Source organism: Aptenodytes patagonicus, chromosome 14 (genome assembly GCF_965638725.1).
Source record: "Aptenodytes patagonicus chromosome 14, bAptPat1.pri.cur, whole genome shotgun sequence".
Classification (NCBI taxonomy): domain Eukaryota; kingdom Metazoa; phylum Chordata; class Aves; order Sphenisciformes; family Spheniscidae; genus Aptenodytes; species Aptenodytes patagonicus.
Genome location: NC_134962.1, coordinates 1,613,795 through 1,632,911, shown reverse-complemented (window position 1 = coordinate 1,632,911; position 19,117 = coordinate 1,613,795). Strand labels below are relative to the sequence as shown.

Genomic DNA, 19,117 nt, shown 5'->3' with positions numbered 1-19,117 from the left:
GACTGCTGTAGGGCAGTCTTTTGGACTGCCACACACCCAAGGCTGCTGTAGCTTTTTCAGGGCAGAATGTGCTTCCTTTTGTATTGTGAATTTTAGGAAAAAATTGGAAGCTAACCCAATAAAATGGGGTGGGCCATAATAAAATGGAGTTGGGACAGAAGTTGTGCTCCCTGCTCTCAACATCTTTGCGGGCTCAGCTCTTCAGACAGTTGAGAAATAGTCCCAGATGCGAAAGAGCAGAATAAGAGTGGTTTTGGTTTAAGTCCTTTGTGGAAGGATTTAATGCAACATCAAAACAGAGAGAAGGAATAAACAAGACAGTTGTACAAAGCTGTATTACAATTTTTGCTATTTTATGCTACATTCCATTCATTCTTACTTTTCCCTGTCTGTCAGACGGAAAGAAAAGGCAATTTGGAAGCTCCCGTATGCCTCCGAGCTTGCTAAAAGCATCGCCCTTGGCCATGAACCTCCTAAAAAAGGTAGGTGCAAATATTCACCTTTCTTGCCTTGTGGCTACTTGCTTCTGGCCAGGCAGGTACCCTGGCAGCTTCCATGGGTCCTTGCCATAGGGGTTACGCTCCCAGACCAGGAGGTTCCCCTGCCAAGGGGAGGAGAGGAGCTGCTAGCCTGGCAAAGTGAAGGTAATATGGGATGCCCTGCTGGAGAGTGGCACGGGTGATGTTTTAATCCCCAGGACTCACAGAGAAGGCTCATGGGCAGAACATCTTGGCACAGGACGAGGATTCCTTTTAGATGGTCTTGTAAATGGGCCACGATTGCTTGGTACCTGCTGCATCCTCCTGTTGAATCCTTGTGTGCTGTCTTCAGTAACCTTCTTTAAACTTGTTTTCTTGGCTCTTTGCGTAACAGTGACAACGTCCAAAATCCTGCAGCAAAAATCCTTTGATGTCCCTGGCAGCCCCAGGAAGCTCAACCAGAGTCAGAACCAGGCTATTCTAAATGCTCTGAGAAAATCCTTCACGCTCATCCAAGGCCCACCAGGTAAGGCTGGGGGGACGGCACAAGTACATGCCTACTTTGTTTTGAAGGGCAGGTTAGAGCTAATCTGTTGCTTTCACAGAATCATTTAGGTCGGAAAAGACCCTTAAGGTCATCGAGTCCAACCGTTAACGTAACGCTACCAAGTCCACCACTAAACCATGTCCCTAAGTGCCACGTCTACACGTCTTTTAAATATCTCCAGGGATGGTGACTCAACCACTTCCCCGGGCTGCCTTTCCATAGGCCCTCGGTGAGACAGGAGAAGGTAGCATGGGTTGGCATCACCCACAGCTGTTCAACGCAGTCCCCTCGGTTCTTGCTTTTATTTCATGGCTGATCATCCAGATGCTGATCTAGAGCATGGGTTTCACGGTTAAAGTGCTCTCAGCAACCTCCTTGCTTTTCTAGGCACGGGGAAAACTGCTGTTGGAACTCACATTGTCTACTGGTTCCACAAGCTGAACGAGGAGAGCGTCGAGAAGGAGCAAACACCATCCTCTGAAGAAGAAAAGCACAAGGGGAGAAAGTGCATCTTGTACTGTGGCCCATCCAACAAGTCTGTTGATGTTGTTGCTGGTAAGTATTGGTTTTAAGCCCCTGAAGCAGCTCGTACTGGTGGGAGGGAGAACACGTGGCCGTGACTGTGGGGCTGGGAGACAGGAGGGGCATAAAGCGGGGCTGCTCCTTACAGAAGACCCCTCACTGCAGGGCAAGGACCAGTAAAGGTGGGGTTGATGAGTGAGGGGTGGGGAGAAGAGTGCACGGCAAACATCGGGCACCTCGCAGGCCATGGGTTTTCTCAGCATCACCGGTGCCTGGTGCTGTCTGAGCAGACCTGTTCTCCTTCCCCAGAGATGCTGCTGAAGCTGAAGATCCTGAAACCACTGAGAGTTTACGGGGACGCCATTGAGACGATGGAATACCCATACCCGGGGAGCAACCGGAACCTCTACCGCAAAGCCTTGCGGGATGCAAAACCAAAGCGTGAGCTCAGGTAGGACCGCATGGCCCCGCAGGCTCTGAGGGTGCTGGGGAGCGACGTTTTCTGCACCGGTAAAGCTGAACAAGCCAGAGCAAATGCGGTTTCCACTCTGCTGCTGTGGAGCAGCACTATTAACCTGCTTTGTACTTAATTTTTCCAAGTGAAGGTGTATAGCCTAATGTAGCACCTAGCCAGGAAACCCAGTTGTTGAAAACATCCTAGATGTTTTCATCTCTCTTTTGAACAGCTCTAAAAGTCTCTGACTTCATTCCTGCTTGCAACTGCTAAAGAAAAGTGGTTGTATTTTGTGTCCTCTAGGGTGAACTAAGTGTTAGGTCTGTAAAGATGGAAAAGTCTGGCTGTGACTTCTTTAGCTAATGAGGTTTCTCCACATAGACAGGTGTGGTATGCTTCACTGTAGAAGAGATCACTTGGGTCTGTGTTGGGGGAAAATATTTATATATTGACTCTTTATTCAGCGAAATAATCCTGCATCATCGCATCCGGCGGCCGCCCAACCCTTTCTGGCAGGAGATCTGTAACTTTGATGCTCGGATGAAGAAAGGAGAGCAGATAACAGAAGAAGAAACAAGGAAGTGAGTAGAAAGAGACCCTGGTGAGAGACGGCTGACTTTGGCCGTGTGCCACCTCTGAAGCACTGCCCGAAGGAGCACAGTGCAGCAATCTCCTCCCCCTGCGAGAAGAGGTTTGGGCCGTACTTGCTAGGTTTCAGCTGACACAAACCGGTAGACCGCGTGAAAGTCAGCAGATTTGTCCTGGCTCATGCAAGCCAAGAGACTGGGTGAAAACATCAAGACAGATCAATAAGCTGCGTGTTTGGAATGATGGTAAAAAGCGATTAGCTCGGGGTTAGTGGTACAGTGCAGAGCCTCAGCATCGCTTCTGCCCTGGTGCTGTTGTCCGTCTGGACCAAAAGTCAAACTATACGTGTGCGTGTGACACTTGCATCCTCTGCCCCGAGCCCCTGCCCTGTTGAGTTCAGGACAAAGTACATTTCCTACAGTGTCCATCCAAAGCCCTTTTCTGGGAACACCAGTTCATCCTGGGGCGGGAGATAGAGCCATAATAATTTGGGAAAGTACAGCCTCCGCCTGGTTCCTGCATGAGGAGCCCGGAGATGATTCCCTTATGTCTTCTGCATCGACCACCAGGTACAAAAATCACTTGTCATCTGCTCGTGCATATGAACTGGCAGGCCACGATGTCATCCTGTGCACGTGCTCCGCTGCATCTGCCACCTCCCTGGAGCAGCTCAGTGTCAAGCAGATAATCATTGATGAGTGTGCCATGTCCACAGAGCCCGAGACCCTCATCCCTTTGGTCAGCCACCGCCATGCTGAGAAGGTAAGTCCCTTCCAAAGATGCGTCTCTAGGACGGCTGCTCAGGGCTCTCAAACCTCTGCATGTCTTCCACCCCTTACCATGCAGCTCTTCCAAGTTTTACCAGGCTTTAAGGTTGTTCTTGGTAGTATCTATGATGGTGTATCAACGTTTCAGCCTTCAGGGAGTTGTTTCCTTTGAGGTGTAACTCTACTAACTATAATTAAAATCTTGAGGTACGTGCAGTACATAAGTATTCTCACTAGATGCACGAGCTGTGAATTGTCTGTTCATATCACATAAAGCAGAGTCATAAGACCTGCTGTAGGCCTGAAAGCTGTGGTGGAGAACTATTGCGTCTGCTCGTCTCTCTGCTGCGTGTATCAGCTCAGCTCTCTGTCCTCAGACAGTTACACCCATACTGTCTCCTCTAAACTTGCTCTTGGCTTTCTGCAAGAGAAAACAAGTGGTGGTGTGGCTGGATTTTTGGTGCTTCTTTAGAGGGTGGGTATCACTGCCACCAAAAAATGTGCTGACCCAGGTACAAAGTATTAACGTGACAAGAAGCACAGAGCAGATCTCAGCAGACTTACTGCACGATGTCTTTCTCCCGTCAGATGGGAACAAGGCTCTGCGTTATCTGGGTCAGGATCTTTATTTAATGCCCAACGTGGTCCTTGACTGAGGTTGCTGTAACCATAACATAAATAAGGAGCAACAAATGTCTGTGTGCAAATAGCCTTTCAAAGAGCTGATTGCCTTCACCAGTGCCACCACCCTCGTCGTTGAGGTGTCCACTCTTTGTTCCAGGTTGTTTTGCTTGGGGATCACAAACAGCTGCGGCCTGTAGTCAACAATGACTTCTGCAAGAGTCTTGGCATGGAGACATCTCTTTTTGAGCGCTACCGGAATCAGGCGTGGATGCTGGATACGCAGTACCGCATGGTGAGGCCTTCCTCGAGTGGATTGTCTTTTCTTCATCACAGAAAATGCAGCTATCGGGGCTTGCCTCAAGCCACTGGGAAACAGATATTTTCCGTTAGCGCTTTCCCTTCCTAGAGTAGAGTAATGCACTCGCCCAGTGCCAGCTATAGCACAGTGGCATTGCAGGTGAAGCCTGCCCAAAAAGACGCTGCAGGTTGAGAAGTTCCTTGGGTTTTGTTCATCTCTGTTTCTCCCCTTTTCTCTGCCAGCACAAAGGCATTTGCGAGTTCCCATCCCAGGAGTTTTATGAAATGCGGCTGAAAACGTGCCCCCAGCTGCTTCGTAAACCCAGTGTCTTCCACCACAAAGGTAACAGCTGCTGCCCTATCATCTTCGGGCACGTGGAGGGGAAGGAGCAGAGCCTCATGATTACTACTGAGGAAGGAAACGAGAACTCCAAAGCTAACCCAGAAGAAGTGGAGCAGGCGGTGAGGAGGGTCCTGGGAAATTGCTGGAGATGCAAAAGGGAGGGTGTTGTGCTGGGCGACTCTGGGGATCGTGGAGGGACAACGAGTAGCGATATAGGATAAAGATCAGTGGGGTGCAGCATCTGCCTGGCGTCTTCCCAGGTCTGGAGCACGCCACGATGCCCCTGGCCAGAGGCAGCTGTAGGGAAGCGTGACCCAGAGCAGGGGGAGCAGCACAGCCAGGCACCATCGCTGCCCTGGGGACAGTGTGCGGGAGGGCTGGTTCCCTCCGGCCGCCGCTCCCAGGTGAGCAGGACCCTGGTCTCCCTAGGTGAGGATGGCGAAGCAGCTGACACTAGATGGCACCATCCGGCCAGAGAGCATCGCCATCCTGAGCCCCTACAACGCCCAGGTGTCCGAGATCAGCAAGAGCCTCCTGAGAGAGGGCATCCGTGGAGTGACCGTCTGCACCATCATGAAGAGTCAAGGTGAGGCTGGCAGGAGAGGGGATGGTTGGTTCTGTTCTCTCCTGCCTTCCTGAGGACTGAAGCAACTTCTCACAGAGACAGTCTTTGAGCAAATCCTACACCACGCTCGTTTCAGCCATGGAGGAAGCATCCCTGGGCCAAATTTCTGGGTCATTTGTGCTTATAATAAATCCTTTGGAAACCTCTGGAGTGGCCAGGCAGGGTGAGGCTGCTGAAGATAGGAAGGTGGAGGATGTCTGAAGGGGGTGTGAAAGAACTGACATAGCACGTGCTCTTTGGAGAGCAACGACCAGGAGTCCAATGGCCTCCAAAGCTGGAGAAACCCAAACAGTGGCTGCAGTTTTACGGGTCTTGCTGTAGAGAAATGAGTGTCTTGTGGGGTGGAGGGGTGGCCAGATGCTTCCTTCTAAAAAAGTCTGGTTCAATTCCGCTTTCTAGGAAGTGAGTGGAGATACGTGATCCTGTCAACTGTACGCTCCTGCCCCCGATCGGAGATTGATAGGAAGCCCACGAAGAGCTGGCAGAAGAAGTACCTGGGGTTTGTTACCGACCCAAACCAGGTCAATGTCGGCATCACGCGAGCTCAGGAAGGACTCTGCATTTTAGGTGGGTCTCCTGGGAGCGTGCACAGGCCTGCAGGGGAACAGGATGCTTGGATAAAGGGGTGGGGACCCAAACTAGTACAACCGATGGTCTTTCTTTATCCTTGTGCCCTTTAGATTGTCTGTGGTTTTGAAACTGGGCTATCTGGGCAATCTGTGCAAAGCAGAGATCGTGCATGGCTCGTATGCAGCATGTATAATTAGTTTTTTCTCACCCTCTGGTTCGGACCACGTCGCTTCCGTCACTTGCATGCTAGAGCTCTCTCCTAACAGAATTTGGCTGCTTACTTTCCTCCTAATCATGCAAGCGTAGGCTGTGATGTGTAGGGAAGCTGCTCGCAGATATGACAGCACTGAAAAGGGAGCTGGGATTTCACAGAGCTCTGGCTGAAGGAAATGTCCCTGCAAGTTATCCAGCACCCTTAGGCTAGAAACGTTAGGCAAAAGTTTCTGTGACGGTATCGTCCTAGCCCCTTCTGGCCACTAACCCGCTGCCCCCATCCCTGTGCCAACAGGGAACCAGTACCTCCTGGAGTGCAACCCTCTGTGGAGGAGACTGCTTCAGCATTACAGACAGCACAACTGCTACACTGCAGCCCAGGGGATTTTTGTCAGGAAGACTTCAGCCTTCCGCCGATGAGGACGGGTTGTACCTCGATGAGCTCGTCCCTCTCTACCTGAACTGCGTTACGTGTGCCTTGGGAAGGACGCATTCTTTCCATTATTTAATGACCTGTGGAGCCAAATGCAGCGGGGGAGCCGGGATCTTCCCCTGCACAGTGACAGCTCAGCTTCAGTGCGTGCTTTGGCATCGGGGGGTTTTTTTAATCAGTGCAACCTTGGACAGGAACTTTCAGCTCGAGCAAACCAAAAAGCATTGGAAATGGATGGATGGGTGTGTGACTTTATTAACGACGATACTATTTTTTTTAACTGGAAGACGCTCAGCGGAGCCCCCATCCTTTCTGCCAGTGCAGCTGCACCTTGGGGACCAAATATTCAGTCCATTCATCGAGGGTGGAATGACTGCGCGCAACGGAGCCGCGCAGCAAGCTGCGATTTGCCATAGAGGACCAAAGCTTCTGAGTACTACCACTCATTTTAAAACCAAGGCCAGGGAATTTTTAAGGCTTCTCATTTCTCAAAGCAGAAAAACAATTTTTGTTGTTGTTGTTTTGGGTTTTTTAAGTGAAGGAAGAAAGCAAAGAGAGAACCACGTACCACTCTTTGTCTAACCAAAATGCTGTTCTCTGAGCATGTAAATACCACAAAGCCAAGGCCAAGTTGATTTTGTAAATAGATTTACTTATTCTTTGTACAAAGGAGGTTGTCCTCACCAGTATAAGGTTAATGAAAAGCGAGGACCGCTCCTACCAGGAAACGTTGGAATTTGTAAGCGTATTTTAAACTGTTCTGAATTTTATTTGAAATCTCCTCCTGTAAGAGCCCCCCTTTCCTATTTTTTTAAAGCTGCTTCTAATTTATTAACTTTTAACTCTGTGAATTTGTTTCACAGTCTTATGGCCTGAGTTTTTAAGAGCGGTGATGGAAATTTGATAAATGTACCACAGCATATATGTGTATAATGTATTTTTTTTATTTTAAGTAGCCAAACTGCTGTGAACTGGAAGCTGTGATTCACTAGAGAAGGCTGCTTTTGCCGGTAACGTATGGCTGATACAGATGTATAGTGGCGAAGTGGTGCTCTCTGCTGAATCATGGAGCTGCTTTTTGAAGCATGATAGTTTTGAGGGAGGGTGTCTTTTATCTCATTTCAATTCTGAATGTATGAAGTGCCTGCCTCAGCTCTCCCCCAAGACCACACGCTTGGCTGTCTCTAGATGTTCATGTGGGATGGAGCCAAGATGCAATCACAGTGGTTTTGCACCAAGTATGTACTGTGCCGGCACACGAGTCCTCCTTGGCGTAAGTGAGGGGTCCCCGTGACTTCACAGCACTACGGCAGGGATGAATTTTGTCCTGTGATTGCAACTGAAAATGCAGCGTGGCTCTTTCCAGTGTGGAGGAATGTGCAATAAGAAAGCCTTGTGTCTGGAGAAGTCCTTCTTTAACGCTGTGTTTCTTCTCATGACTCTGTGTTAGACTTGACCCAAGAACCTATGGAGAAATTTTGTTGTTCTCTTCCTTATTTTAAACTACCTTCCTGCACTTCTGCATTTGGTGGGTTTGATCCGTACACTAGAGACCACCCAGGCTTGCTCTTGTCTTACTGAAGCGTAATAACGGGCATATGGCTGGCGATTCCGTAAGGGACAAAAGCCCGTAGGAAGTAACTCCTGCTGGTTCTAAAGATGCTTGATAAAAGCTGGTAAGATGTTCCTCTTTGAAGTCATCCCAGCTGGGATCTCAAAGATTCCGCGCCAGCCTGATTTTGCAAATAATATTGCAATTCCAAAATAAGCTTGTATGGGAATCATTTTGTGGACTACTGAAATGCAATCATGTATCTCCAGGATGACATGGAGAACTGCAAAAGGTGCTGCAATTGTTGGGAGAAATACTTTACCATGGTGCCAGCACCATTCTAACAAAGTCATCTTGGTCCCTTTAGAACCAGTGGGTCTCATTTTCACGATCTAGTGTAAGTGAAGAGTCTCTCTCCTGGTTGTTGTTTTTTTTTTTAATGGTTATTTCATTACATGTAACACAAACAAGGAGACACCCCAAGTGTAGTGGCTTAGTCCAATGCTCTTGTGTGCGGTTTGGCCATATGTTTGTGTAGACCAAGAAAGAGACCTCACAAAGCATCTCCCTTTGCCCTCAGCGGGGAAAAAATGTTTACTGCTGCTCCTTGGAGGGTAAAGACTGGACTGAAATGCTTTGCTTGGTCACCTCTGTGTTGCAAGACAATATACATCTTTTTTTTTTCCTCCGAAGATGCATTTTGTAACTGCGTTGAGAAAATGGTGCCCTAGACCACCCAGCCAGGCTGGACTCTTGGGCTGACTGGGCTGTGAGCAGGTACCTGTAGAGTTGGTCATGCAGCTGCAATAGTCAGGGATAGCAGAAAGTGCAATTAATCAAACTTTTTATAGACTGTTAGAGACAGCTGAGCATCGTGTTCTTGTCCTTATGCTCATGGAGAGAGAGAATCATAGAAATTAATAGAGAAAAGAAGTTCAAAGTAGTCCAGTTTCGTTTGCACACAGAGCTTTGAATTTACTTTTGAAAGAATTTTATGTTCAAGCACATATTCTTAAAATACTTACAAAAAAGGCAAACCTTGGGTAATTCCAGTAGGAAACCACTGGCAGCGTGGTGCACAGGGTATCTGTCCGATCACAGGCTCTACGTTTTCCGCAGCTCACAGACAAAAAGAACGTTGTTGCAGGACACGAAGGTCGGTTCATCCAGCAGGGTAACTTAATTTCCTCGGCACTAGCTAGAGCTTGAGTCCAAGCTGAACAACGGGAACCTGCGCCCGCGGCAAGCGGTGTGCCAGGCATCAGCCTGTGACGGGCCGCGTGGTTGCAGCCATCGCCCTGCATCCTGCTCGGCCTGGCAGTGAAATTACAGACATCCAGAACTAGGAAACCTCTCCTTGGCTCCAGCTGGCAAAGGAGAAGCCCACTGGACTGTTTTAGAGGATTTGGACGGATCTGTGTAGGACAATCAATTTACTGCAATAAATTGTTGGGTTTTTTTTAAAATAGAAATGAAATGTTAAGTGTCATGAAGTGTAAATTAAGGAACTTTAAATGTGGCGGGTTTTTATCTTTTGTATATCTGTGACTTGCAGCAAACCTCAAATGACATTTTGGATACAAATATTTTTACCTGCTTCTACCGTTTATAAGACTGAACCTCAACATTCCTTTTTTGATATTTAAGCCATAATTGTAAAAATGATTTGAATTTATTTAAATAATAAATTTTATTACTAAAAGGTCTGTTTATGTGATGGTTTGACTAGAATCTGTGTGGGGACGGAACTGATAGATATTTGGACTGAACCAAATGGTAAAAAAGAAAATGAGCGTTAACTGCAGTACATGGCAGAAAAGATTGTGTTCTACGTATTGGTCGCGTGGATGTAATACCCTTCCCCGTCTGTGTGGGGGCTTGGGGGGGTGGTTGGGGGTTTTTTGTTGTTGGTTTTGTGTTGGTTTCTTTTTTTTTTTTTTTTTTTTTTAATCAGAGTGATCTTTTCATGCACTGTAGAGGGGTGAGCACAAAATCACGCTTAGGTACCTGTAAGGCACAGGGTGTAGAGTGTGAGAGGAACCAGAGGTGGAGGTAAGTTAGGGTGAGTGATTTGAAGACCTTAGGATTCAGTTCAGGTGTTTTGGAGGAAGGACGGGGGGGGGGGGGGGAATAACTTGGGGTAAAAAAACCCAAAACAACATCATTGTAACACGCTGGCACTGGGCATCTTTTGGTGGATGGAAAGCACTGGATGCTGGAGATGCTTCTATCTCCTGTGCTTTGCATGCCAGGTGTCCTGCAAGGCTGCCTGCTTCTAGCTGCTCCCACCTGTGAGTTCTGGCAGCGGGAGGTGAGTGTTGAGTCCCAAATGCTGCCTAAGGATGTTATTTTGTGTGAGAAATTTGGAATGGGTTACTGTTAACCTGGAAAGATTTGGGGAAGGCGCTTGTAAAATGGTTGTTGAAAACAGAACGAGTTCAGTTTTACGCAAAATGTTTAAAAATAAGGTTTACCTTTAATTTTTCTCATTCATCTTTTTCAAATGGATAAAATGAGAAGAACGTTCTTGCGTGCCACCTCATCCTTCTGGTGCACAAGCGCTGCTGTCCGCGTCTTCAACAGCGTTAGTTTTTGTCTTCAATGTAATGCTGTCACGCCATTTTTCAAAGACAAGTGTGTGAGTGTCTGATCTTCTAATTGTGAATTCGTATGATCTGCCGGGCTGCAGGTCCTGGACTACGTATGTGTTGGAGGTGACTACCTGACTCCTACCGTATCCCGGTTCTGTCTGACTCCCGTTTGTCAGTAACTTAACTTGCAGTTCGCATTGTTCGAGGTGTGACTCTTGATTTTCAGTAAACCACTTGAGCTTGGCCCAGTTCTTGTGTGCAAATGATTCTTTCCGATCAAAAATCAGTGGCATCTTTGTACAGAGAGAAAGCCTAATGTTGGGGAGTCTAGTACCTCTAAGATCTGCATGTGACACCAAACGGTGCTTGACGTAGAGCTTTCCTGGCACTTGCAAGGAAACGAGAGTTTCCATAAACTCGGAGAGCTTGGATAGTCTCTGCATAATCAAGTCCCACCGGGAGAGGAAAGTTATCATGTCAGAGGTCTCTACGTAACAGCTCAGCTCCTCCTGACCTCGTTCCAGCTGTTCTAACAGCCCAGTTAAAAGCGACAGCTGGATTTCAGTCTGGTTTTTTCCCACCGTCTTCATCCTCTGGAACTGGCAGGGGTCTATGAGTTGCAAGATGTCAGTGCGATGCATCACGTGGTTCTGGTCTCTCACGTTCACATGTTTGGGCTCAATCTCCAAGTAAAAGCGACACTTCTTCAGAAGCTCAACTTTGTTCTGGTGGTGCTGGAGGTGGTGGCGGCTCAGGCTGGAGTGCAGGAACTGCAGAACAAGGCTTCTCCTTTCCAAGTACCTCTCCCAGCTGGCACTGTCCTGTTGTTCTTCGCTGTGCGCAGTACTCTCTGAACTGGTTTCAAACTCATTCAAAATCACAGCCATGATTCCAAAGCTCAGTTGCTGTGTAAGAAAGCAGCAATAACAACATTAAGAACCACAGGAAAAGCAGCTGTGAGGGAGTATAATCATGGCTGTGACTCTTCTCTGCTCTCTTAATTAAAGCTTAGCTTATATATTTATAGATGGGAAAGAACTGTTAGACTAGATGTAGTTCCAGAGGAATTTTCCCTCATAGTTGCATGGTTTCTAATGTTTTGTATAGTCTTTTATATATTCCAACCAACTGGTCTCCTGCTACCCCACCCTTGAGAGGTCCTACCTCTGCTTAATAGATTCACTGTCAGGAATTATTCTCTGTTATACTCTGCCAAGATGTCTCCCTATCTTACTATCTTCTGTTTCATTCTAATTAGGTGCCTTTGTACTCCTGTAAGCAATTTCTTTCCATTCTTCTACATCTCTGGAGATGTCTATTTTTCTCTCTCTGTAATCTGCCAGGCTGTTGAGGTTTGAGACCCATCTTCTAAGCCAGTTCCTACAGCTACATAATCACCTTGGTGATTCAAATTAACCCTCTGCCCCCCCAGGCGAGGCGGTATGCAGCAGGCAGAACCATGCCATCCGCTGAGTGCCACCTCACAGCAGTGTTCAAGAGGAACGCTAGCGGTTTTCCTTGCACCTCTACCTTCAGCAGTGCATTGACAGTCGTAACCTGACAACGTTTTCAGTGATGTGTTGCTTTCCCTTTCTTTGGTTTTAGTTTACATTATCACCTCGGCCCATGATATCTACTTGCTTTCTTGTAGCAGAACGCTGTTAGTCTATAAACAATGTACAGTGAGAGGATGAAACACATGTAAAGCACCTGTGAACAGGTAACGGTTTGCTGGTAAGAGGGTGTTGAGGTAGTGGTCCTTTGCGATGCTGTATCTGCTCTCTCTTAGTCTTAGCTGTTTCGTTTACGGACAAAGCCGTGCCCTGGTTGGTGGTGCCTGCTGAGCCAAGATGGAAGGTGTCTCTCTGTTGTGCTCTAGCTGAAGTACCTGTGGCTCACACAGCTTATGTATCATAAACAGAAATTAGCTAAATAAATGCCTGTGTCCCTGTCGTCGGTGATACTGTAATGAGAACCCAGCTTGACGTGGAGAACGTGGCTTTCACAAGCTGAACACGCTTGATTTGAAAAAGAAATACGTCATTCTGAAAGTGAGATTTTGTGACCCCAGTCAGACTGCGATGATACGCTCTACAGCAGGTAACTTTCCTCATTCTGTGTAATTTCCTGTTTATAACTTTTTAAGTTCTTGTAGTATCTAACTGGGATATTTTAATTCTTACATGTCTTGTAGAAGCTAGATGGTGATATCTAGTTGACAAAGCAATTTTTCTTAGCCTCATTTTCCCTAAATACATAACAGAACTAATAACACTTCCTCATAGGAATTCCAAGCATTTATAAACCTTTCAGATGTCTGGCCCCTAGCTGCACTACAATTTATACTAATTCACTCATTCACAGCAACTTTTTTTTCCAAGGGAGCTGTCAACTTAAAAAACAAGCTCTATTTCCTTTTCACTTTTTTTCTTTCCACAAAAAAAAAAAAACCCAAAAAACCAAAAAAACCCCAAACAACCCAGCCCTAAACCAAAGCAGTGCCAGTTCCTGGCATCCCCGTATGGAGTGCAACAGGGACAGCCCATGCACCAGGTTACATTACCCTGCTTTCAGAGCGATTTGGCTCTCCAGAGCCATCTGTTTGCCCACAGAGCGAGCTGTGATTGTGCTTGTTTTCCCTTTCTGTTTTTATCTCTATCTTTTCTTTTTTTCCTTGCCAGAAACGGCTGTATTCCCAGTAGCGCCTCTACATTTGCAGCCTGGGAGGCTGCAGTTGCACAGGCCCCGGGGCTCGCCCAGGGTTTGGGGGGGGGGGTGGAAGGGGGCACCCACGGGAGCCGGAGCCACCCCAACGCCTTCCGCGGCTCAAACCCAGCCCCTCATCCCGGGGCAGCCGCCTCCTCACGCTGCCCCGGAGTTGGGGTACAAGCCCTGGCCCTTCTGGCAGGGCCGAAGGCGGCCCCGGCCTGCCTTACCCTGGCCCCACCGAGCCCCGACCCACCTTGCCAGGCCCCGGGGAGCTCCGTCCAGCGGCCCCGGCCCCGGCGCCGGCCCGGCCCAGCCCGGCTCTACCTGCGGCCCGGCCAGGCCGCCCGCAGCCCTGCAGGCCGCGGCGGTTGCCGTGGCGACGCATTGTGGCGGGCGCCCCGGGACCGGGGGACCGGGGGGGTCCCTGCCTGCCCTCGCCACCGCCCGGGCCCTGGGAGCCGCGGGCAAACCCCCCCCGGGGACGAGGCTCCGGCGTCCTGGGCGGACGTGGGTGCTGTTCCCTCTCCCTGCAGTCGGTTTCCACCACCCAGTCGTGCCCCGGCCGGTGGGGCCGAGCCCCCGGCACCCACCGACTTCTCCCCCAAGCCTCTTGCTTTTCACCGCGATGCTTTTTGCTCTGGGCGGCGGTGGTTTGTGGGGACATACCCCAATTGTCTATGGGGCTGTAGGCCCCAAAATCGTTTGTACCGTCCCCTCCATAAATCTCAGTAATCCGCTCCTCAGCCGCCCCCCCCCCCCTTCACCCTCCGGTCCCTGGGGAAATGTGGTACCTTGGGTCCCTGCGGGTTCGGTGACACCAGGCTGGCCCCGAGGGGAGATGGCCGTGTGTGGGGAGAGGAGCGCGGCCGCGCTCTCCTCTGCCTGCTTAATTACCAGCATCTGTTTTTATACTGAAAGGGGTGACTCGGGTCGCTTACAGCGAGCCGGCACACAATGCCTGGCTGTTGTAATCGCAGTGTGATGCATTTCCCGGTGCTGGGCACGGGGCGAGGGGTCAGTGCGATCCTTGGGCTGGGTGTCGTGCACTTTGAGGTGTGAGAAGGCTCTGTCCCCCGGCCCAGCGCTGTGCCCGGGCAGTTTCGCATCGTACTGGCGGGCAGAGAGGAGAAAAGCAGAGGGGCTGAGAGCAATGTGCTTCCCCCTTAACAGGTACATTTTGTTTCACCCCCATCTTGTGCCCTTGCTATTGCGATGGGGCTGTGAGAGCGCTAAGCTGACAAACGGACCATTTTTCTGAGGACTGCGGGGTTTGTGGTCATTGGAGAATCCAAAACGTGGTTTCCAAAGCTTGGCTTCCCTGCGTGTGATGTTCCCATTGCTCCTCCAGCGTTTCGTCTCTGCTCCACGGAGCTAGGCAGCAGCCTCAGTCTTTTATGAGCCCTTGCTCCACGGCCAAGGAGCCTAACTCAGCTGCTTGACTGTGGGCTGCTTTAAAGCTCTCTTATCCCCGCAGAGCCCAGACCTCAGCAGTGAACTGTGGGGACACGGCCTCGAACCAAAGGTCCCTGCAGACAGGGATGAAGTAGTTAAGGCAGGACAGCCAGAAAATGGTTGCTGGCCGTGTCCGCGCAGCATGCTAGCTCGGAGCAAGGCGTAACGAGCACAGCAATGAGCAGAAAAACTGGCTCCATCCTGGGAAGCCCTAAGCTCTAAGTGGCACCCTGCGAGGCGCCCTCGGTGAAGCGCCGTGCCGGCACACGGCTGCCCTGTTTCTCACGCTGCAGGCACCTCCCTGCGCTTTTGAGTCACCTGGTGTAGGTACGCCTCTGCCCCTGGGGCTGGTGAATCCTCGCAGGCCCGGCTATCCAGGCTGCTCCAAACAACTGCGCTGTTTGTAGCATTTCTGGGAGGAGGATTGTGAATGGCTCTGCCCTGAATTCCTGAGCGTTAGGACACCATCGTCAGCACGGCACTGCTGCTCCGCCTGGGACCTGCTCTGAGCCCAGCGTGGGGCAGATCTGGGATACCCACAGATACGCTCCATTCAGCTTTGCTTTTTTGCTGCTTTGCAGATGTTAATATTCGCCCAGGAAAGCACAGGTGGTTCTGGGGTACCGATGGGATCTGCTGGGCTTTATGGCATGCTGTGGGGTGGGGGTATTTTTGCTTTTCGAGGGTGAATCTTGCAGTCTTTACATCTGAGGCCGGACACACTCCAGTGCTTTGCTCTCTGCGGTGAGACTGAGGCTGTTCCACACAGTGTCAGGAGTTTTGTTAACTTAAACACATAATCCTTATTAAAGAGATGTGTTGAAATAGGATATAAACTGCTCCATTAAGTGCAGCAAACTTCCTTTTGTGTAGGAAGGGATTTTCCTGCTCTTCTTTGCTGCAGGACCTGACTGGCCAGTCAGCTGTTTTATTGCGGAGAAGAGACTGGCTCATACGGTTCACAGTGGCAAGTTCAATACCACAACCGGTGCATTCATCAGCAAGCTGGACAGGCGTCCTCTGTCTGAAGGTGCCTTCATACTCCCTGGGATTAAATCTCTGGGTCAGGACTTAGCCTTAATGCTGTCTTGCACACTTAGCTGGTGCGTCTCTGCTAAGCTTTTTTAATTGAATGATAGGCAAGATCCGTAATACCAGCTCTGAGCTTCTGCTTGAACATCAAGGGAGGAGGCGATCTGTCATTTTAAGAAATCAATGCATCTTCTTAAGGCAGCTGGAGCTTACCATCTCATTTCACCGCTGCCGAGAGATTAACTATACAATTGTCAGGTGTGATTCTCTAACAGACAAGGAAGATAACAAATATGAGTGACAGAAGGTTGATAGCCTTGCCGGGGCGGGGGGAGAGGTAGCAGAGATCAGTATTTGGTAATAACACCCAGTTCATGCAGGAAATGAATGTTCATGCCTGTGTCATGGATCCCAGTCCTGTCGTTCGGGCTGTGTGTGCTGGGAACTGGATCTGTCCTTTTCCCTCGGCCTTGGTGGTGTGAGGGCTTACGGACATAAGAAAAGTCCCGTGGAGTCCAGCTAACCTCGCCTCCTGTTCCAGCCATGGCCTGTGCCAGATGCCCAGGGAGGAGTTTAAAGCAAGGCTTGCACGTTGTGTCCATTTCCCTTGGCACCCTCCCATCCCGTGATTTCTGAAGATGCGATGGTGTCTTTGTAGTTAATGGCTTTCGGTGGAGACCATGTCTGCCTTCGAGCTGGCGACGTCTAGGCTATTCAGGGTGTTCGCGTACCCCAGAACTGACCTGGAAAAGGTGGAGGTAGAAGATGAAAGTATTGCACAGCTGAGCTGAGTGCAGTGGCTGAGCTTCTCACGCAGCAAAGGTGAAGTCCTGGGCTTAGCCAGCTTTGCTCCTCATTTTGGCAGGGTTAGGATGTCACCTGAGCACTTTCTAGGAGCACAGCATGGTGCACGCTTGGGTTTATTGCTGGAGTTGTGCAGAGACTTTTGCACTGAGCTTGCTTGTACTTCTCATTGTCATAAAAGCTAACCTTCATCCCAAATTTAGCATGGAAAAATGGGATCCCTTTGGCTGCCCTATCCAGAACAGCTGGCCAAGCCGCTGTCTTGATTTTAGGAATATGAGCATAAACCTGCTTATAGTCTGCAGCTGAAATTTTACTGTTTTCAGTAGCTTTGCATCAGGGATCAATTCAACTACAGGATTTTATAGCACTCTGTGAATCTCTTTGAATTAATACAAATACAAATGTGTTTGAAAAAAATCAAATACCATGTACCCCTTCCCCCCCCATCAGCTGAGCTGCCTCTGTAGCAGAGCTGACAGCCACTGTCTGCCACGTTTGTCATTTTGCCCTGTCCTCCTGCCCACAGCATCAAAATAAAGAACTTGTTAGTCCTGTCTTTGAGATCAAGATACAAGCAGACAATTGATTTTCCTCCCTCTTCTCATTAGTGAGCTCTGACGCTTAATAAAACATATATTTCCACTCTCGGGGTAAGCAGAACGCGCAGATAGTGCCTGTCAGAGCGAGCTGGGAACAGGGATTCATCTTTATGGAAAATCAATAACTGGAACAGAGAAATTGGCAGAACCCAAATTAAAAGTCGCCGGCAATTTCTGTCTTCATATTTCATGTCTACTGCATTTCTGAAACAGTAAATTGCCGCAAAGGAAACCACCACAGGGACGGGGAGGAGGGTGGGCTTTGTGCCTGGTTCTTCCCCTGCCGCTTCCAGGCGGGACCTCATGGGTGAAGGTGGGTGTCGGGTTTGGAGCAGCTCTTTGGGCAGCGCCTGGTTCAAGGTGAGCCCTGTCCCAGGGACAGGGGGCTGTTCACACAGACCTTTCTGCTAGAGGTTGTGTTGCCATGGCCGTCGCTGGCAGCGCTGTCATAAAAGTCTCCCGACGTCACCAGCTCCTCCAGGGTTCCTGACTGTGTCCCTGCGTTCCCGGACAGTACCCATAGCTCCTCGTGTTTGCCTGGCCCCACGGGAGCGGGACTTTCAGAGCAGGGCTGCCCATCAGCTGGCTGCGCTGAGCTGCTTCAAATCCCATTATCACAAGGGTGTGACTGATTTACTCACTGCTTGCTCCCAGCTTCGCTGGTGCCTCATATACCTGAAATAAATTATACATTCCAGATATATCCCAAATCTAAATCATCGCCACACATCAGGGAACTCGCTTTGCTCGTCAGGCTGGGATTCAGAAGGCTCACTTTGAGAAGGAAAAGGGAGGTAAGTTTTCTAAGGAACCTGGGGGAGAAACTGCTTTTCTGGGACGCAAAGCCCCAGCTGGACCAGGCCAGGAAGGAGTTAATTGTGTCCCCGAGGCAGCAATTATCTCCAGCTCATTACACCCACTAATGGCACCCTGGGAGGGAGCCCCACAGCCTGGACCTGCTGGAGTTTGGGGTAGCTGTTTGCCTATAGCAAGCCAAGAAGTTTGTGGGTTTGGAGGCTGGTTTGGGGCAAAAAATCTTCCCTGGTCTGTGCCCAGCCCTGAGACCTGCAGCATGAAGAGCTGAGTGCTTGGGATTTCCTTGGGAAAGGGAGCCTTTATCTGTCAGCTCTCCTTTCCTCCCCTGCTGAGTGTTTCATGGTTGGACAGCCCGGACAGGTCTTGGCACTGAAGGAGCGTCCTAGGGCGGACAGACCCTCCATTCTCCAGCGGTGACATTAATCTAAGTACCCAGACACGTGTGTGGGATGTGAGAGGTGAGAGCTCCTCTGAGCTGCAGGCTACAGCAGGGGTTGGTTTACCGATGATCTAGCTCAGGAAGATGGAGCAGGGTCACGGAAGCTCTTTTATCTTGCTGGAAGCTCATCAAAAGCCCGTTCGGATATACTTGTGCTGTGCTGCACTTTGCAAGACAGACGTCCTTGAGCATAAGTTCAAGGGAGGCTGTTGTGTCCCAGATCCCACGAGACGGCCCTTGCTGACAGGCTCATCCAAGCAGCGAGCGTGCATCCCCCTTTCTCCAGGAAAACTTCCCACGGGGGTCACGTTTGCTTGGACGTGGGACAGAGGGCGAAGACGGGCAGTGGGAAACTTGCTGAGCCTGCAGCCTTGTCCCCTGGTTGTCACCTGCGGTCAGTCCCCACTCGGGGCTGTGGCTGGCGGGGGAGCAGTCGGGCTAATGTTGGGATGCAGCACTCCCAGGGAGCTGGGTGTCCGCCCTCCCCAGGACACGGGATGTGAAAGCAGCTCCGAGGCTCGAGCATTTGTCCCGCCGGGAACACGCTGACCAGCACCTTTAGTACCAATGGGCAGAGCGCAGCAGGCAGAGCTGGAGCCTGCGTCCTGTGATTTATCGCCTGGCTGGCTGGCTCGCGCTCCCTTCCATCTCTCAGGGC

General features: G+C 49.9%; 2 protein-coding genes across 3 annotated transcripts in view; one reads left to right on the top strand and one right to left on the bottom strand.

The window, feature by feature from the left end:
- HELZ2 (helicase with zinc finger 2) overlaps positions 1–9,714 on the top strand; it is a 28,709-nt gene extending 18,995 nt beyond the window's left edge. For both annotated transcript variants that reach the window (XM_076351900.1, XM_076351899.1), the window contains exons 10-20: positions 397–482; positions 874–1,005; positions 1,414–1,581; positions 1,858–1,999; positions 2,467–2,583; positions 3,160–3,352; positions 4,139–4,273; positions 4,522–4,740; positions 5,051–5,207; positions 5,646–5,813; positions 6,325–9,714. In XM_076351900.1, the coding sequence (XP_076208015.1) occupies positions 397–482; positions 874–1,005; positions 1,414–1,581; positions 1,858–1,999; positions 2,467–2,583; positions 3,160–3,352; positions 4,139–4,273; positions 4,522–4,740; positions 5,051–5,207; positions 5,646–5,813; positions 6,325–6,449 (1,642 nt within the window). In that variant the 3' untranslated portion in view covers positions 6,450–9,714. The remainder of the gene's footprint in view (positions 1–396; positions 483–873; positions 1,006–1,413; positions 1,582–1,857; positions 2,000–2,466; positions 2,584–3,159; positions 3,353–4,138; positions 4,274–4,521; positions 4,741–5,050; positions 5,208–5,645; positions 5,814–6,324) is intronic.
- Positions 9,715–10,484: 770 nt separating this feature from the next.
- FNDC11 (fibronectin type III domain containing 11) lies at positions 10,485–13,699 on the bottom strand. The gene is made up of 2 exons (XM_076352398.1): positions 13,568–13,699; positions 10,485–11,510 (listed from the first exon to the last, which is right to left on the bottom strand). The coding sequence occupies exons 1-2, from the start codon at positions 13,697–13,699 to the stop codon at positions 10,554–10,556; spliced, it is 1,089 nt and encodes a 362-aa protein (XP_076208513.1). The 3' UTR covers positions 10,485–10,553.
- Positions 13,700–19,117: the final 5,418 nt, after the last annotated feature.